The sequence below is a fragment of the Lontra canadensis genome, unplaced genomic scaffold, assembly GCF_010015895.1.
Source record: "Lontra canadensis isolate GAN:19392208 unplaced genomic scaffold, GSC_riverotter_1.0 scaffold125, whole genome shotgun sequence".
Classification (NCBI taxonomy): domain Eukaryota; kingdom Metazoa; phylum Chordata; class Mammalia; order Carnivora; family Mustelidae; genus Lontra; species Lontra canadensis.
This window is the reverse complement of record NW_022631119.1, coordinates 4,336,758-4,354,898: the sequence shown is the minus strand read 5'-3', so window position 1 is coordinate 4,354,898 and position 18,141 is coordinate 4,336,758. Positions and strand designations below refer to the sequence as shown.

At 51.3% G+C, this 18,141-nt stretch overlaps 2 protein-coding genes across 2 annotated transcripts; one reads left to right on the top strand and one right to left on the bottom strand.

Moving 5' to 3' along the window:
* Positions 1 to 1,260: 1,260 nt before the first annotated feature.
* GGN (gametogenetin) lies at positions 1,261 to 4,485 on the top strand. The gene is made up of 3 exons (XM_032841825.1): positions 1,261 to 2,857; positions 3,041 to 3,348; positions 4,289 to 4,485. The coding sequence occupies exons 1-3, from the start codon at positions 1,280 to 1,282 to the stop codon at positions 4,404 to 4,406; spliced, it is 2,004 nt and encodes a 667-aa protein (XP_032697716.1). The 5' UTR covers positions 1,261 to 1,279; the 3' UTR covers positions 4,407 to 4,485.
* Positions 4,486 to 4,999: 514 nt separating this feature from the next.
* On the bottom strand, positions 5,000 to 12,097 carry PSMD8 (proteasome 26S subunit, non-ATPase 8). Its single transcript, XM_032841891.1, has 7 exons — positions 11,720 to 12,097; positions 10,612 to 10,684; positions 10,391 to 10,493; positions 9,047 to 9,212; positions 7,938 to 8,038; positions 6,286 to 6,397; positions 5,000 to 5,557 (listed from the first exon to the last, which is right to left on the bottom strand). Exons 1-7 carry the CDS (start codon positions 12,080 to 12,082, stop codon positions 5,420 to 5,422), a joined length of 1,056 nt encoding a protein of 351 aa, XP_032697782.1. The 5' UTR covers positions 12,083 to 12,097; the 3' UTR covers positions 5,000 to 5,419.
* Between the last annotated feature and the right edge of the window lie 6,044 nt (positions 12,098 to 18,141).

The window sequence follows — 18,141 nt, the reverse complement described above, 5'->3', positions numbered from 1 at the left end:
TGGGGTCCTGAAGGGTGGAGTTTAGAGGTAAACTGTCTTATGGGCGGGGCCCACGAGAGCGCTGAAAGGGAGAAGTTCCGTGGCAGTGTTCGTAATGGGCGGAGCTTCGAGGGAGGGACTAACGACGGGGGCGGAGCATTTTAAAGAGGAGGGGCTAAGGATTATACTCTAAAGGGGTGTGGCCTAGGACTGCAAGGTCTGGGGGCGGGGAAGAAGACGTCGGAATATTTCAAAGGGAGATCCAGGTTCGTGAGGGGCCGGCCTGCAACTGTCTCACGGGAGGGCGGGGCCTCGAGCCCGGGGGCGGGGCCTAGATCTCGGGGTCCGCCCTCGCTGTCTCGCCCACTTGCCATCTACCGCTTCACTCCCGTTCTTTTCGGTTATTTTCTGCTACGGCCGTTCCCCGCCCTGCCCTGGGCCCAGGGGGCCGCGGTCTGAACTTTGGTCGGCTGGAGGAGTCGGTGAGTGGGAACCTCTGGGCGAAGGCGGGGCCAGGGCGGAGTTGGAGAAAGGGGTGGGGCCTGAGTGTTGAAGCCGGCTGGTAGACCAGGAGCAGGAAAAGTTTAGGAGCGAGGCCCGAAGATTTGCCGTCGCCTGCGAAGAGGGCGAGACGCAAATGATCGACTCTGAGAGAAGGATCGGAGGGTTAGAGGTGAGGACTAGGGGGTTAGCAAGACTAGAATACTGCGGAGGAGTGGCCAGACCTGGGGCCGGTGATGAGGGCAGATACTGACGATCAGGGGCGGGACCAGAGAGCAGGGGCGGGGCCTGGGCCTCCGAGCCAGGTTAGAAGACTGGGAGAGAAGTTTGAACTCCTTGCAGGCCTTACAGGCTACTGAGCACAATCATCATGAGTGATGTGGCCTGAGTGACGGACAGGAAAGCGGGCACGACCTGCAGCTTGGAGCCTAGAGACCGGGGATATATGGTCAAAGTGTAGGGATGTGACCTGAGGGACAAGCCGGGATGGGGAGACAGGGACAGAACCTTAGTACACTAAGAGAATGGAGCTTAAGTGTCTGAACAGCAACTGAATGGGGTCATGAGGAAGAAGGCATGACAGTAGCTGAATGGGGCAATGGGGAAGAACGATTGAGCTTCGAGAGTCAGGGAACAGGAATGCGGCTAGCGACTGGTGCCTGAGAGGACCTTGGAACATAGGGGCCGGTCTGGGGTGGACAGGTAGGACCAGACACAGCCAGCATCGTGGAGTCCCCACAGTTTTAGCAGACTGACAAGCGTAAGTTTTTCTGACCACAGTCCCCGACCTCCGTCAGAAATGGGGAACGTGCAGTCGGAGCCGTCCGCGGGCGGGGGCTCCCGAAAAGAACAGGCCTCCGACCGCTCCTCTGAGTCCCGCCGGACATCCCTGGTGGAGCCCGAGGTGACACCCTCCTCCCCGGCGATGCGCCTGGCCCGCGGGCTGGGTGTCTGGTTCCCTGGCAGCTCCGCGCCCCCGGGAATCCTGCTACCCCCGGAGCCCCAGGCCTCACCCTCGCCCCTGACCTTACAACTGCCCTCGCCAGTGACGCCCCTTTCAGAGGAGGCGGCTGCGGCCGCGGTCTCTACACCACCCCCGCCCCCCGTGGGGACCCTGCTGCCCGCGCCGTCTAAGTGGCGAAAACCCACGGGCACTCCAGTGCCCCGGATGCGCGGTCTGCTGGAGGCGAGCCATCGCGGCCAGGGCGATCCTCCGAGCCTCCGTCCGCTGCCTCCGCCGCCCCGGCAACTAACTGGAGAGGACCCCAAGTCTGTCCCGAGGGCCCCATCCCCTACTCCATTGCCCTTGGAGCCGCGGAAGCTGCCACCACCGCCACCTTCCGACCGGCAGCTCCCGGACCACAGAATCATTCCTGCTCTGGCCACACCCGCCACACCCCCGACAGAAAGTCAGGTCGGGTACCGCAGCGAGGGCCAGACGGCGGTTGGAGCTCGCAGAGGGGCGCCTCCCCAAGCGGGCGAGGGAGAAATGGCCCGGCCTGCGGTCTCTGAATCCGGCCTCAGTTTGCTATGTAAAGTCACCTTCAAGTCGGGGCCCACTCTGGCCCCTGCGGCAGCCTCGAGTTCCTTAGCACCCAAAGCCTCGCTCGGGGGTAGTGGAGGAGGCGGAGGGCTCTTCGCTGCCGCCTCGGGTTCCATCTCTTACGCTGAGGTCCTGAAGCAGGGGCCCCTGGCTCCTGGGGTCGCTCGACCCTCAGGAGAGGTCCCTCGGGGGACTCAGGAAGCAGAAGACGGTGATGGAGACGGCGAGGAGTGTTCTGGAACCCCCTCGGCGCCTGTGTCCCACGCCAGGACCCTTCCGCCGCCACCCTATACCACCTTTCCAGGCTCGAAGCCCAAATTTGACTGGGTGAGCCCTCCGGATGGCCCTGAACGCCACTTCCGTTTCAACGGAGCCGGCGGCGGTGTCGGGGTGCCCAGACGGCGCGCTGCAGCGCTCTCAGGGCCCTGGGGGTCCCCACCGCCTCCGCCCGGGCAGATGCACCCAACCCCCGGGCCCCGGAGGCCTGCACCAGCCCTGCTGGCGCCGCCTATGTTCATCTTCCCGGCGCCCACCAATGGTGAGCCTGTGAGCACCCGGCCGGGAGGCCCACAGGAGGTGCCGCCACCGCCGCCGCCCACGCCACCACCCACGCCGCCTCCCGCGCCGCTGCTGACACCGCAGCCGCCGGTGCTCCTGCCAACGCGGCTGCCCGTAGCCCGCCCTCCCACTCCACGCCCAGGCCACTTGGAGTTGGCTTTGGCTCCCTCCCCGGCTCCCACTCTGCCCCTCGCCTTGGCTGCTGACCAGGCCCCCACCCGGACCCCCGCCCCGGCCCCGGCCCCGACCCCAGCCCCGGTCCCGGCCCCAGCTCCGGCCCCGGCTCCTGCTCCAGCGCCGACGCCAGCCCCGGCCCCAGTCCCGGCCCCTGCCCCGGCCCCGGCCCCAGCCCTGGCTCCAGCCCCGGCTCCGGCTCCGGCTCTGGCATCAGCCCCCGCTCTGGCTCCCGCTCCCGCTTCGGCCCCCGCCCCATCCCCGGCTCCAGCTCCCACCATGGAGCCAACGCTGCCTGCGCCTGCGCCCATCAAGGCCCGCACGCGAAGGAGCAAGGGTGCCCGCGCAGCCCGAGGCGCGACCCGTGAGGATGGCGCCCCGGGAGATGGTCCTCGCGAACGTACTGCAGCTACCGTGACTGAGAGTGGCGGTGGAAGGGGTGGTGGTGGCGGCGGGACCCCTCCAGCAGGGATGGCTAACGCGGGCACCACACGCCACTGGCCGCCCTTCCAGGTGCTTAACTCCTGTCCCTGCAAGTGTTACTGCCGCCACCAGCCGCGTCATCGCCGTCTACCACGAAACGTGTCTGCCTGGTGAGGGAAGGTCATTGGGTAGTAGGGAGGGAAGGGTATACCCCTTGAAGTCCTGAACCCGACCTTCCCGGATAGAGTCCCATTCACCCCTCTGGAGTCTAGACGCCAGCTGACCCCTGACCCTTTCCTTGGCTGTATCTCAAACCCAGCTGAGCTCCAATCCTTCAGCACCAAGAGAAAACTTGACACCATACTGACCCCTGACCAGGGACAGTGTACGCCTTGGTCCAGCCTCTTGGTACACAGATCTCCAAGCTGACTCTTGGCCCTGTGATCTTCTGGAGCCGTCAGGGAGGGAAGCTGGTGCCAGCTGGACTGATGCCATACATAGCCTAACCCTGTCCCTCAGGGTACCAAGAAGGACCATGTCCCAAGCTTTTTAGGGATAGGAGCAGAGGATATGAATGCATACCTCCAAAGAAGTCCCTGGCCTAGGCCCTCACACTTCTGACCCCTCCAGCCTTTAGGAACTTCTCCTGACTCTGGGTTCCAAGGCTTTTGCAGCCAGAGGGCACAGATGTCCCATCCCCATGCTGCGGAGGCTATACCGGAGTCCTCAGCTCCAGAAAGATAATGTATCTTTGTTACACTCTCCCCCTACACACACACACACACACACACACACACACACACTGAATCTCGGAATCTGGTCACCAGGGTTTATCTGACCTTGGCTCCCAAAGATCCTGAATCACCAAGAGACCCTCTGCTCTGGACCCCTTGAGGGTTCAGTAGGGATGGGCCAGGTGGTGGGGAGGGGAGTAGAGACACAGACAATATCACCAATCCTTAGCCCGCTTTCCTAAATTTAAGTGGATACAACCCTGCCCTAGACTGCCTTTGTGATACATGGCCCCTCATACAGATGGGGCAAGTGAACCTAGGAGGGGCAAGGGCTCCACCACATGGCCAGGCCCTGCTGATTCTACCCTCCCCCTAGGCTGAGCACGCCCACCAACCACCTGAGCGAGCCACCCTGGGTTGCCACCATCAAGCTGGCTGGCTCCCTGGTGGCCGGGCTGGAGCACTACGACTTGCAGGCCACCCATTCCAACTGAGTGCAGTCTGCTCAGTGCCCTCTGCTTCCCTGTCCTTGACAATAAAATAACCATCCAGATGTCTAGCTACCTGTCAGTCACTTCCTCAGGGTTGAAGGGATGGGGTGGGCTAGGGCAGAGGCCACCACGAAAGCCCGTCTTAGAAACAGTTAAGGAGACTGGACCTTGACAGCAGTCACGGAGGTCCAGGCATCCAGCACCTGGACTGATGGGCCCGGCGGGTTAGACAGTCTCGTTACCCTTAATACCATCAGCCCCATTTCTGAGCCAACCTGAGGCCAAGCTGAGATGTTCGGCACAAATCCCCTTGGACAGCAGGGGTGATCACTCCCTTATACAGGTGTGGAAACAGACTCCAGAAGACTTTGTTTGAAAGTCCCACAAATGGCTCAGCCAGATTTGGAAGCTGCCTTAAACACCTCCTCGAAAACGTCATGGCAGAAAACACAGGCTGGGGGCAGTACCGGGGGTCCTAAGTTAACAGTACCGGCTCAGGAAGGCTGGGAACCAGGGCAGGCTTGCCAGCACCCACACCTATCGTTCCACAGAGGTCTCAAACTGGTAGCCCACAGACGGGTTCCATTTCACATGTCATTGAACAAAAACTGGTTTAATTGCAAACGTTTTTAAAACTGTGATGCATCACCCCCTTCGCTGAAAAACTCGTGCCTTGGCCTGGCAGTCCCGTGGGTCCACAGCCGGCTGCAACAATCCCTCTACCTGGACCCTGGGCTCTCCTGCCACCGGGGCCCCGTCATGGCTGCCATCGGAGAGCTTCAGCAACGGCCACCAGGCAGAGGCTGACCCAACAGAGGGTTATCTCCACCCTAGAGGGCCCCCAAACTTCTAAGTTCTTCCAAGATAAGGAACTTGTCTCCCCACCATTCCACCCGGGGAGACAAGGGCCTACAAGAGAGAAGGTCAATCCACCTTTATTGGAGGAAGCCCTGCCCTGCCACTGCTTTAAATGCCGCAGGCCTGGCCTCGCCCCGGCGCCAGGGTTGGGGGGGGGCTCAGACGATCATCTCCAGCTGGCGGGCATACTCGATGACCTGTTTGGCCAGTTCCGTGGAGGGGATGGTGGTATCTTCTGGCTTCTGCTGCTGGCTGGCAAAGCTGTAGTAGTTGTTGAGGCCCAGAACCCACCCTCGCTGCAGGAAGGGAAGGGTGACAGATGGGTGGGGTGATCACACAGGCTCCCTCCCCACCCCACAGAGCCAGCACTTGCCCACCTGGGCCCTGGCTCATGTTCCTTGCCAACTCTACTCTACCCACACAACTCTAGACAAGTGACTTCACCTTTCTGTGCCTCAGCTGCTCCACGTTTGAAGCAAGGACTCTAATCACACAGCTCCCTGGGTCTGCTATGAGGATTCCGTGAACCAATACCTCTAAGCGCTGAGCAGCGTTTGGCCCAAAGTAAATGATCACTAAATATCAGCTGTCACCACAGCTGAAGTTCAGTTTCACTTCTTCTAGTCTGGTCTTGACCCTCCTCAGTTATCCTTCACCCCCTGCCCTAGCACCTCCAAGGGCATTACTGCTGCATAAACACCCCAGGCCAAATGAGGCAAGGTTTTGCAGAGAAAAGCTGCATCCTCTAAGGAATTCTGTTAAGGACAACAGCTCAACAGGCCCTGGGCATCAGCGTCCACTCCACCTCCTGCCAGGTGCTATGCTAAGCTCATCCCACATGTTAAATTCCAGCCCCCTCTCTATGGATCAGGAAACTGAAGCTCAGAGAAGTTCAGCAACCTGCCTGAGGTCACACAGCTGGATTTAAACATGTGCGGTCTTGCTCCAGAGTCCCTCCAGGCCCCCCCACCCTACTGTGAGTGCACCCCTGGCCCCACGCCTCCCTGCCCTGTGCCCCAGGCACCTTCTTGGCGTAGTCTGTCATCTTTTTGGGTGTGTTGAAGAAGAGGATCCGGGTGGCCTCAGTGAAAAGGATCTTCTCATAGGCCTTCTCAATGCACCCAGCAATCTCGTCCCTGAGGAAAGACAAGGTTCTCATTACTGAACACAGACAACTCTCCAGGCCTTGTCCTCCCAGGGCTGACACATGCTTCCTGCCCTGTTTCATCCAGGCTTGGAAAGGGGCAGGAGCGTGACCGGAGGTGCAAAGCCAGGGCCACAGCAGGGTCCAGATCTCTAAGACTACTGCGCTCGAACTCTGAATCCCACTCCCAGTCATTAGGACTTCAGGTTGTCTGAAACCCAGGCTGGGACTCACATGAGGGGATCTCTTTACTGAATCACCCCCCTATATACCCAAGGGTGCTTGCTGTACCCCATTTCTAGATCTAATCCTGAGAGGGTTCCTTGCCACCCCTGTTAAGAAGCAGAAGATCAACACTGAAGTAGAGAAACAGCAAAGATCAAGTCACTGAAAACAAAGGCATGAGCTCTGGGGACAAGTTAGTGACACGGAGGGTGCATCCCTTTCTGATGTATTTTATCTTAGACCAAGCAGCAAGTATGCAGACACTCACTGCATACTACTCCTTGTTCATTTTGGAGATCCAAATTTTTTTTTTTTAAAGATTTTATTTATTTGACAGAAAAAGAGAGATCACAAGTAGGCAGTCAGAGAGAGAGAGGGGGAAGCAGACTCCTTGCTGAGCAGAGAGCCCAATGCAGGGTTCAATCCTAGGACCCTGAGATCATGACCTGAACTGAAGGCAGAGGCTTAACCCACTGAGCCACCTAGGCGCCCCTTGGAGAACTAAGTATTTATTTGAAAATAAACTTGGGGTGCCTGGGTGGCTCAGTCATTAAGTGTCTGCCTTTGGCTCAGGTCATGATCCCAGAATCCTCAGAATTGAGCCCCACATCAGGCTCCCTGCTTGGTGAGAAGCCTGCTTCTCCCTCTCCTAATCCTGCTGCTTGTGTTCCCTCTCTTGCTGTGTCTGTCAAACAAATAAAATATTTCTAAAAAAAAAATAAATAAAAATAACCTAAACTCATAAGCTAGCCCTCCTCACTCCCACCACATCTCTGGGCTTGGTTCTGCCATCCAAGAAATGGAAACCCATCTCAGTCTGGCACTTTGCATCCATGAACCTGCTCTGCCACCACCTGGACCCTTTTATTCCTCAAGGGATGTGTCAGTGTCATGCCCACCTGCCCATGTCACGTCACTTGTGCACAGAGCAACCACTGAGCGGGACTTAATGACCCCATTCTAAGGAAGAAGAAACTGAGGGTTCCACAATTTAAGAGACCTGAGGTGAGGTCACATGCCTCACGGACTGGAGCACTTCTAAGACAGGCAGCTTGGGTCTTGCCTGCTGAGTGCTGTCTGGGTGCTAAGCCCAAGCCTGGATCATATGGGCACACAGATAAACAGCCCCCAGTGAGATGAGGGCTGTTTCCACAATCTCATGACAAGTTCCAGTTCACAGAGAAGGAGAAGTGATGTGCCCAACCTCTCCAGACCACAAGTGGCCAGAATGGGCTTCAACTCAGGGCTGTCTGACTCCAGAGTCCAAACTCTCTGAACTCCACAGGACCCTGCCCCACCCCACACACCTGATAGTGTCAAGCAGGATGTCAATGAAGAAGGTATAGCTCTCAGCAGGGATGTTGCCTTTGGCCAGGAACACCTTGTTATAGCTGCCCTCCATCAGGTACTGTAGAGGCCAGGGGTGGAGAGGAAAAGAGGATAAGGAGGAGGTAGCATAAGGGCCTGCCAGCTGAGGCCTCACCACATTCCCAGTGCCTCCATAATCCCCTCTGCTAGAACACCCTTAGAGTACAGTCATGATTCCCCAGGCAGACTGAGCACCTCCTCTTCCAGGAAGCACTCCCTGGTTTGTGTACACACACACACACACACACGCGCGCGCGCGCGCGCGCGCACATTCTTTCTCCAAACTGCCCTGTGCTGATAGCTAATTCTCTTACCTATTCTCCAATCACAGGAGAGAGAGCCAGACCCACCCCAGAGCTCATCCCTCCAGTCCTTTACCTGCACTGGGCAGCCAGCCATAACTGCCCGCTCCCATCTTCTCACCACAGCAAACCTCCATGAGACCTCAGCTCTAGGAACTACCTCCTAAACTAGGTACTAGAGCTCTTCCCTGACTATGCTCACCCTGTCCGAGAAATACTTTCCCCTTGGCTTACTCTCAGCCACACCAGGCATGTTTCTGCCTCGGCACCTTGGGCTGTTCCCTCTATTCGGTTCACTTCCCCTCAGATGTCCACGTGGCTGGGTTCATGGCCCCTTTCAAATCTTTCTCAAATCTCACCTTTTCAGAAGGTCTTCCCTGACCACGCTACAAAAAAATTCACCCCTGCCCCAACTCTCCACCCTCCTTACTTTGTTCTTCTCCATAGCACTTAACATCTGACACAACACATAGATTACTTAATCTTTTTGTTTACTGTCTGCTTCCTCATCTGAATGTCATGCCCACCAGATCCCGGATTTTAATGTTTTGTTTGTAGAACAGTCTAAAAACCAATCAGTGTCATGGCACGTGGCTGGGGCTCAACAGCTGTTGAAAAAATGAGCAAATGAGTCCCCAAGTTAAAGACAGTTGACCCCAGCTCACTCCTCCAGGAAATCTTCCCTAATGTTTGCACCTGCACCACTCCCTCCAGATCCTCCCTCCACGCCCATTCCCCAGCCTCACTTGCTCGAGGGACACAGGATGCTTGATGTATACATTGGTCTGGATGTCCTTGGCAGGTAGCCGCTCCAACTCTGTGTGGAACTCAGCCACCCGGTTCTGGGACAGCAGGAAGAGGAGATTGAGGCCCAAGAGCTGATGCATATAGGCTGACTCGGGGAGCTGCTCCCTGTGGACCACGATGGGAGAACCAACGTGAGGAGGGCTTAAGTACCTATGAGCCCCCGACTCCAGCCTCCAGAGACCCTGATGGACCCGTGGTGTCTCCTTGCAGAAGTATGGGGTCTTGAGTTTTCAAATGAAACTGAAGTCCAGAGAGGCATGAAGAAGTCACAAGTCATATGGGCCCAAGAAACTGACCTCACTTCAGTAAAGTCACTCAGACTCAGTTTCCCCAACTATAAAAAGAGAATTACCACAGCAGCCATCTCTTAGAAGGTAGGTCAAGTGAATTAGGGTTAAGTGAATCAAATGACTTAAACCAGGTACAGTGATCTGAACGGTACTTGACTCAAATATTGTGCGTTAGCTGTGATTATGATATTAGGAGTTCTCAACCTCACTTTAAGGGGGAAACTGAGGTATGAGAAGGTGAAGTCATTTGCCCAAGACCACATAATCAGGAAGCGGCAAAATCAGTTTCAAACTCAGGTTTGTCTGACTTCTGATGTCAAATTCTTAATTATTAATCCACTCAAGCACCATTGAGTTAAAAAACATTATGTTTTATATTCAACACATATTCAGTGAATCCCTGCTCTGGGCCCAGCCTCGTGCTAGGCAGTACTGGAATGCAGCAGTGACTAAGACCCCTCTGACTTTAGGAGTTCAGTGGGAGAGACCAGCTGAGATAGGGGAGGCAGAGTCAGAGGGATCATGGCTCAGACAGTACTGGAGGCTGCAGGAAAGTTTAGTCTGGAGCCTGAGAGCTATGGAGAGCCATGACAGGTTCCAATCAGGGTATCAATATTGGTCAAATTTTAGCATCGCAAAGATTCTACTGGCTGTCATGGGGGATGAATCGAAGGGGGCAAAGCTGGAGCCAGGGCAGGTGAAAGGCAGCTACAGTGCGGAGTAGAAATGTAGTGTAGGAACATGGAGAGGGGAAGAGACTGGAGGCCAACAGAGACCGGATGGTACAATCTCAGGATAAGGACCTCCAGGAAACTCAAACTCCTGACCCTGTATGCTCTGGGGACAGAGTTAGGCAAACAGGGAGTTTCCAGTTGAAGGAAGATGACCTGAGTCGCTGGAGAACCAGTGATTTAAAAACAAGAAAAAAGAAAAACAAAAAACTACCATATAACCCCCTGCCCCCACCCAATCAGGGGCAGGACCCATCCTCACTTGTAATCGAAGTAGTAGCATTTGAGCTGGGCCATGTAGCGCTCGAAGGAGGGGATGTCCTTGCGAAGGATGCTCCACTGGGCCCCAATCTCCAGAATGTCACCTGTGGGTGACAGGGCAGGTTCTCAAGAGGTGCCTGAGTCCCTCTCCTGACTACCACTCCTGCCGTTCCTCCCATCATCCCCAGCCCATCACCCCCCACCAGCCCCAATAACACTCACGGGCCAGAATGAGCTGCTGTTTGGTCAGTTTGGTCCCTGTAGTTGGCAAGAAGTTGAGCTCCAGCAGAACCAGCTGACAAGGACAGCAGAGAAGGAAGGAAAGAAAGAAGTTGGGACCTCAAGTACAGGTTTACTTACTTTTGCAAAGCCTCAGTCTGCCCACCTAGGAAAAAGAACTAATCATCATCCCTGACTCAAAGCTGTTGTGAGTTTTAAAGGAGTCAGTCCTCAGAAAGCACTCAGAACAGGCCTGGGCACACTGAGTGCCCACGTAGAATGACCTCAGGTTACAATTATAAATAGACCCACTGGGAAAACAGGAAACACCCTCCATCCCTAACTCAATGGAATCAAGGGGGTGGGAGGACGCTAGCACCTTCAGTTTTTGGCAGACCTTTTCCACAATTTATTGGGCTGGGCCCAGCTACACCTCCCATTACCCCCAGATCTACATCCGGGAGGGAAGGGAGGTAACATCCCCCCATCACCCAGCCCACATATCATTTAACAGACACGCCCCATTCAGACTCAGTTCAGCCCACAATACTTGTACTCCTTCCCAAACAACGTTCGGTCTGAAGCACCCTGAACACCATTCTGGTCCTCTCCTATAACAATATTTTTTCTAGATTCAGTCCTATCCTCAAAACTCCGCTGTCCACCCTCTCCCACACCCCGCCATGCGTCCTTACGCCCCAGATACTCTCAGACCCTGACCTGGTCTGGTCTAACCACGCAACCTTTCATCTCAGCCTCCTTTCATCACCCTGTCCCGTCCTCATTCCCCACTTGCTCTCGTCAAGAACCCACCATCAGAAAAACTCCAATACGCCCATCCTGCCACTCCAGCCAGCTAGGCCTCCAAGCACCAAAACTTTAAACCCCACTTAGTTATGCCTGAACATTTTCATCACTGGCTCCCCCCACGCCCCGCCACTGTGGAGCCGTCTTTGATCCGTTCCAAACCTCTTCTTCACCTCTCTAAGTCCGCACTTTGGCAGTTCCGAATCCTTCACCTTCCTGGATCCCCCAACACGCCCTGGTTTCGCCCGCGGCCAGGAACTCAGCTAGGTCTAGACCCCTCAGAGAGGCCCCCGCCAACCCCTACCTTGAGACGGCCCAGCTCTTCACCGCACTTGCTAAGATTGGGGCTTTTACGGTTCCACTCGCCCTTAAGTTGCTCGTACATGCCGGCCGCGACTTGAAGGACTGCACCCGAGGCCGCCGCAGAGCCCGAGCTCGAGGCGCCCGGCGCCCCGTTCACCGCCGTGGCCGCCATCTTCCGTGATGCGGCAAACCTCCGGCCCGATTTACGGCAGCGTCGCCTACAGACGCTCGCCCGGCGGAAGTGGGGCCGGGAGGTGGAGCCCAGCTTTGGGGGCGGGGCTACGGCTGCCGTCCTCCGCCCGCCGCGGTTCGTATTCAGTCCCTCTCGGGGAGGTGCCCTTGGAGTCCGGCCCTTAATGAACATGTCAGTCAGTGCTCCGCCTCTGCTGTCATTCAAGATGGTGACCGGAAGTCCTCTCCTGCCCTAACTGAAAATGGCAGCAGTCGCAACGCCTCCCCGCCTCCCGTAACCAATATGGCTGCCATGGCTTCAGTCTAGGCGTTCGCGACGCTACGTTGCTGTCTTCGAGAGTCCACCTTCTCAGAAGCTTCCTTAAGCCAAGAGGGGGCGGTAGTGGAGCTGTGTCATTACTTCCATTTTATAAACAGGCTTTGAAAGGCTCGGTAACTTTCCCAGAGACTAACCGTCGAGATTTGAACCGAGGTCTCCGTGGAGTCTCTCAGTACATCCTTCTACATTTTCTCCAAGCTTACAAAAATAGGCACAAACTGTACAAAAATCATCCAGTATTATGCCTTAAATACCACATATACGCGGAGGATTCCCATTTTTTTATCCCTACTCCCGTTTCCTCTGCATATATCACACCCACCTATTCAACATGTCCCCTTTTCTCAAACCCAACTCTCTGTCTTCTCCTTTAGAATGTCAGCTCCACAAAAGCAGGGGTATCTACCGGTTTTCTTTATTTCTGTATTCTCAGTATGTGGTACACAGTCAATGAATATTTGTTGAATGAGTGAATGAATGGGTATGTAAAATTGTCTGTCTTTGAAAACTTTTTTTTAGCGGTGCTTGGGTGGCTCAGTGGGTTAAAGCCTCTGCCTTTAGCTGAGGTCATGATCTCGGGTTGCTGGGATCGAGCCCCGCGTCGGGCTCTCTGCTGAGCTGGGAGTCTGCTTCTCCCTCTCTCTCTGGCTGCTTCTCTGCCTACTTGTGATCTCTGTCTGATAAATAAATAAAATCCTTTTTAAAAAAACACTTTTTTAAAAGTTTTTATTTCAATTCCAGTTAGCTGTGTTATTTTTAAGAGTTTTTAAACAAAAACTGAGTCGTGCTACACATATTTTCTAAAAAAGCAACGTGCTTCTTTTTCCTGCCAGTCTGATAAGAGACAACCACTAGTTTTTAGTGGTTTTCGTTTGCATTAGCATATTAATGAAGTTGAGCATCCTTTGTGTTTATTGAATATTTGGATTTCCTCTTTGAAATTTTCTGTGTGGTCATTGCATTTTCTTATACTTTTTTTTTATAGATTTTATTTATTTATTTGAGACAGAGTAAGAAAGACAGCAAGAGAGAGCACAGCAGGGGGGAGGGGCAAAGGGAGAGGGAGAACCAGACTCCCTACTGAGCAAGAAGCCCCACATGGTCTCCATCTACCTGAGCTGAAAGTTGACTGAGCCACCCAGGTGCCCCTTTAGCTATTAGTCTTTATCATACAATTTACAAACATTTTCTCCCCTTCTGTGGGTTGTTTTTTCACTCGCTTGATGGAGTCCTTTGATTCACAGAAGTTTTTTAGTTTTGATGAGGTTTAATTTGTCTATTTTTTCTTTTGTTGCATGGACTTTTAGTATCATACTTAGGAAATCATTGCCAAATCAAAGGTCAAGATTTTCACCTGTTTTATAGTTTTAGATCTTTTTTTAAAAAAGATTTTATTTATTTATTTGGCAGGCAGAGATCACAAGTAGGCAGAGAGGCAGGCAGAGAGAGAGAGAGAAAAGGAAGCAGGCTCCCCACTGAGCAGAGAGCCCAATGCGGGGCTCCATCCCAGGACCCTGAGATCATGACCTGAGCCGAAGGCAGGCGCTTTAACCCACTGAGCCACCCAGCTGCCCCAGTTTTAGATCTTAAATTTAAGAAGCTGATCCATTTTAAGTTAATTTTTGTGTATGGTATAAAGGTTCAAATTTATTCTTGTGCATGTGGATATCTAGTTTTCCCAGTATCATTTGGTGAAAGGAATGTCCTTTCTCCATTGGGTGGTTTCAGCATCCCGGTCAAAAATCAATTGACTGTATACGTAAAGGCTTATTTTCTGAGCTCTCTATTCTATTGGTCTATATGTCTCTCTTTATATCAGTATCACACTGTTTTAATTACTGTAGCTTTGCAGCTTCGAAATTAGGAAGTATAAGTCCTCCAACTTTGTTCTATTTCAAGACCGTTTGGGCTATTTAGGTCCTTTGAAATTCCATATCAGTTTCAGGATGGGTTTCTCTATGATTGCAAAATTGCCACAGGGATTATGAGATTGTTTTGAATCTGTATATCACTTTTCGTCTTGTTATGAGCTGAAATCCCCTAAAAATGTAAATATTAAAGCCATAACCTCCCAATACCTCAGAGTGTGACTGTATTTGGATATAGGGACTTTAAAGAGGTGCTGAAGTTAAAGTGAGGCCCATTAGAGTGGACCATAATCCAGTTTGACAAGAATCTTTATACAAAGAGGAAATTTGGGGGTGCCTGGGTGGCTCAGTCACTTAAGCATCTGCCTTTGGCTCAGGTCATGATCTCAGGGTGCTAGGATCAAGCCCCATGTGGGGCTCCCTGATCAGCGGGGAGTCTGCTTCTCCCTCTTCCTCTGCCTCCTACCCCTGCTCATACTCTCTCACTCTCTCTCCCTGATAAACAAATTAAAAATCTTAAAAAAAGAAGAGGAAGAAGAAGAGGAGGAGGAGGAGGAGGAAATTTGGACACACAGAGAGACATCAGGGATGTGACCACACAGAGGAAAGACTATGTGAGAATACAGCAAAAGAGCAGTCATTGGCAAGCCAAAGAGATAGGCCTCAGAAACCAAACCTTCTGACAATTTGATATTGAACTTTTAGACACTAGAACTGTGGGAAAACAAATCTCTTTTATTTAAGTTACCCAGTCTGTGGTATTTTGTTATGGCACCCCTAGAGAATGAATTCAGGTAGTACTATCTTCTTAACAATACTAAGTTTTCCAGTTCATGAACATGGGATGTCTTTCCATTTGCTTACATGTTCTTTAATTTCTTTCAGCAATGTTTTGGAGTTTTCAGTATACAAGTCTTTCACCTCTTTGTGCAAACGTATCCTTTTTTTAAGATTTTAAGTAATCTCTACACAGCCAACATGGGGCTCAAATCCACAACCCTGAGATCAAGAGTTGCATGCTCTATGGACTGAGCCAGCCAAGCACCCCTATAAAACTTATTCATATTTTATTCTTTTTGATGTTGTGAATAGAATTGGGTTTTTTAAATTTTCCTTTTCAGGATAAATGAAACAAGATGGGATTGGGAGGGAGACAAACCATAAAAGACTCTTAATCTCACAAAACAAACTGAGGGTTGTGGGGGTTGGGAAGGGAGAGGGTGGTGGGGTTATGGACATTGGGGAGGGTATGTACTATGGTGAGTGCTGGGAAGTGTGTAAACCTGGCGATTCACAGACCTGTACCCCTGGGGCTAATAATACATTATATGTATATAAAAAAATAAAAAATTAAACAAATTTCCTTTTCAAATTATTCATTGATAGTGTATAGAAATACAATTGGTTTTTGTGTGTTGATTTTGCATTTTGCAAGTTTGCTGAATTCACTTATGTGCTCTGTGTGTATTCTACATAAAATTTCCTGTCATCTGCAGAGATAACTTCAGTTCTTCCTTTCTATTTTGGGTGACCTTATTTTCTTTTTCTTTATTAACTTCTCTGGCTAGAACTTCCAATAGTATGTTGAGTAGAAGTGAGTGTCCATGATCATTCCTGATCTTAGGGGACGGCATTCAGTCTTTCACTACTGTGTATGATGTTAGCTTTGGGATTTGTATATATTTCCCTTATTTAACCCTATTTAACTCTAGTTTGTTGAGTATTTTTATTATGAAAGAGTGTTGAGTTTTGTCAAATGTTTTTTTTCCCTCCATCAGTTGAAATGATCATGGTTGTATTTCCTTCATTTTATTAATGCGATGTATTACACTGGTTGCTTTTTGTATGTTAAGTCCTTATGTTCCAGGGATAGATCCCAATTGGTCTCAGGATATAATCCTTAGAATTCAGTGCTGAACTCAGTTTGGAAATGTTTTGTTGAGGAGTCTTGTATTTATACTCATGATGAATATTGGCCTTTAGTTTTCTCATCTTGTAAAAACTACTGAAACTGGGACGCCTGGGTGGCTCAGTTGGTTAAGCGGCTGCCTTCGGCTCAGGTCATGATCCCAGCATCCTGGGATCGAGTCCCACATCGGGCTCCTTGCTCGGCGGGGAGCCTGCTTCTCCCTCTGCCTCTGTCTGCCTGTGCTCGCTCGCTCTCCCTCTGTCGCTGAAAAATAAATAAAATCTTAAAAAAAAAAAAAAACCTTACTGAAACTGACTCAAGAATAAATAGAAAATCTGAGAATGTCTAGAATAGGCAAGGAAATTGAATCTGTAATTTTTTTAAAAGATTTATTTTTTTAGTATTTTTTTAGAAATTTTTCATTTCAGCTAGGTTATTCCATTTGTTGGTGTGCAGTTGTTCATAACATGCTCTTCTAATCATTTTTATTTCCATAAAGAAGAGATAGATCATTTTTTAAATTCAATCTGCCAATCTCTGCCTTTTAATAGGCAATATTTTTAATTTTATTAAGACATGTTTTATGGGGCTCCTCTGTGGCTCAGTGGGTTAAAGCCTCTGCCTTTGGCTCGGGTCATGATCTCAGGATCCTGGGATCGAACCCCGCATCAGGCTCTCTGTTCAGCAGGGAGCCTGCTTCCCCTTCTCTCTCTGCCTGCCTCTCTGTTTGTGATCTCTCTGTGTCAAATAAATAAAATCTTAAAAAAAAAAGACATATTTTATGACCTAACATATCCTCTATCCTGGAGAATGTTTCATGTGTGCTTGAGATGAAAATGTATTTTGCTGAAGAAAAGGGCTCTGCCATGGACCTAATGTCAATGTTTTTGTCCTCCCCCCCAGTTCAGATGTTGACATCTAACCCCCCAATGTAATGGTAGTAGAAGGTGGAGCCTTTGGGAACCCTCAGAATTGAATTAATGCCCTTATAAAACAGACTTCAGAGACCTCCATTAACTCTTTCACCACATGAGGACACACCAAAATTATGGCCATCTATGAATCAGGACGCAGGCTCTCACCAAACATGGAATCTGCCAGCAACTTGATCTTGGACTTTCAACCTCCAGAACAGTGAGAAATAAATTTGTTGTTTGTAAGCCACCCAGTTTATGGTATTCTGTTATAGCAGCCTGAACGGACTAAGATAGGACAAAACAGGATATTATCACATTTTCCTTATTTGCCTCAAAGCAGTTAATATTGTTGCTGGGTCTTTACTGGGGACTATGGTGCCATGCAGCTTGACCATCCCCAACCTTCCTCCTGAGCCCCAGATCTGACATCCTGCAGCCTCTTGGATGACCTCCTCCAGAAGTCTCTCAGACCTGAACTGCCATAAATGCCATGACCCCGAAGGCCTCAGTCTATCCCCAAAACCTTCTCCTTCTCCCTGGTGTTCATCTCAAGGACAACCGCTTCATCCCTCAGTCTGCATGGCAGAGCCCAGGACCTTTTTGTTGGGGCAGGGGTTTGTTTTGTTTTGTTTTTGCCTTTCAGTCTCTTCCCTTCTTGACAGCACATTTTCCTTACAAGAACTGTCCTTCCTCACACATAATCAAGAGATTAGGGTAGGACTGTCCTCAGCTCCAGGGGTGGGCTCAATTGGCTTTAACTTCCGGCAGTGTGAGTAGTAAAATGGTGAGCTCAGGACCCATCCCCATCCAATCAGAGTGACTGATAGGACTTGCTTGGGAATGTTGGACTCCAGTCCCTTCTTTCTCTGGACAATAACATATGTGGACCTCAGACTGTAAAGGGGGCTGGCCTGAGATTAGAGACTACACTAAGAGGAGGGAAGGTCAGGAAAAGCTACAGGGAAATGGAGCCAGAACCCTACAGACATTGACTTCTGGATCAAACTATACCTGAAGCCTATATTAAAGCCCATAAATTACCATTTCTGTGTAGGCCATTTAAGTGAAATTTTTGCTACTTACAACTAAAACAAAAATCCTAACCTCTCCAGAGTCGCCTCCTTAAGCTAGACACTAGATAGGTATTGAAATTCAAAATATTTAATGATTGGTACTAAACCTCGGCACCGAACAATCAGAATGTACTGTAGGCCACAG

Coding starts and splice junctions, on each gene's coding strand:
- GGN (XM_032841825.1), top strand. CDS start 1,280: ATGGGGAACGTGCAGTCGGAGCCGTCCGCGGGCGGGGGCTCCCGAAAA. Junction 2,858..3,040: donor CGGTCCCGGCCCCAGCTCCG/GCCCCGGCTCCT, acceptor CCCACCATGGAG/CCAACGCTGCCTGCGCCTGC. Junction 3,349..4,288: donor CCACGAAACGTGTCTGCCTG/GTGAGGGAAGGT, acceptor CCCTCCCCCTAG/GCTGAGCACGCCCACCAACC.
- PSMD8 (XM_032841891.1), bottom strand. CDS start 12,082: ATGTTCATTAAGGGCCGGACTCCAAGGGCACCTCCCCGAGAGGGACTG. Junction 10,494..10,611: donor ACAGCAGCTCATTCTGGCCC/GTGAGTGTTATT, acceptor TGTCACCCACAG/GTGACATTCTGGAGATTGGG. Junction 5,558..6,285: donor TGACAGACTACGCCAAGAAG/GTGCCTGGGGCA, acceptor CCCTTCCTGCAG/CGAGGGTGGGTTCTGGGCCT.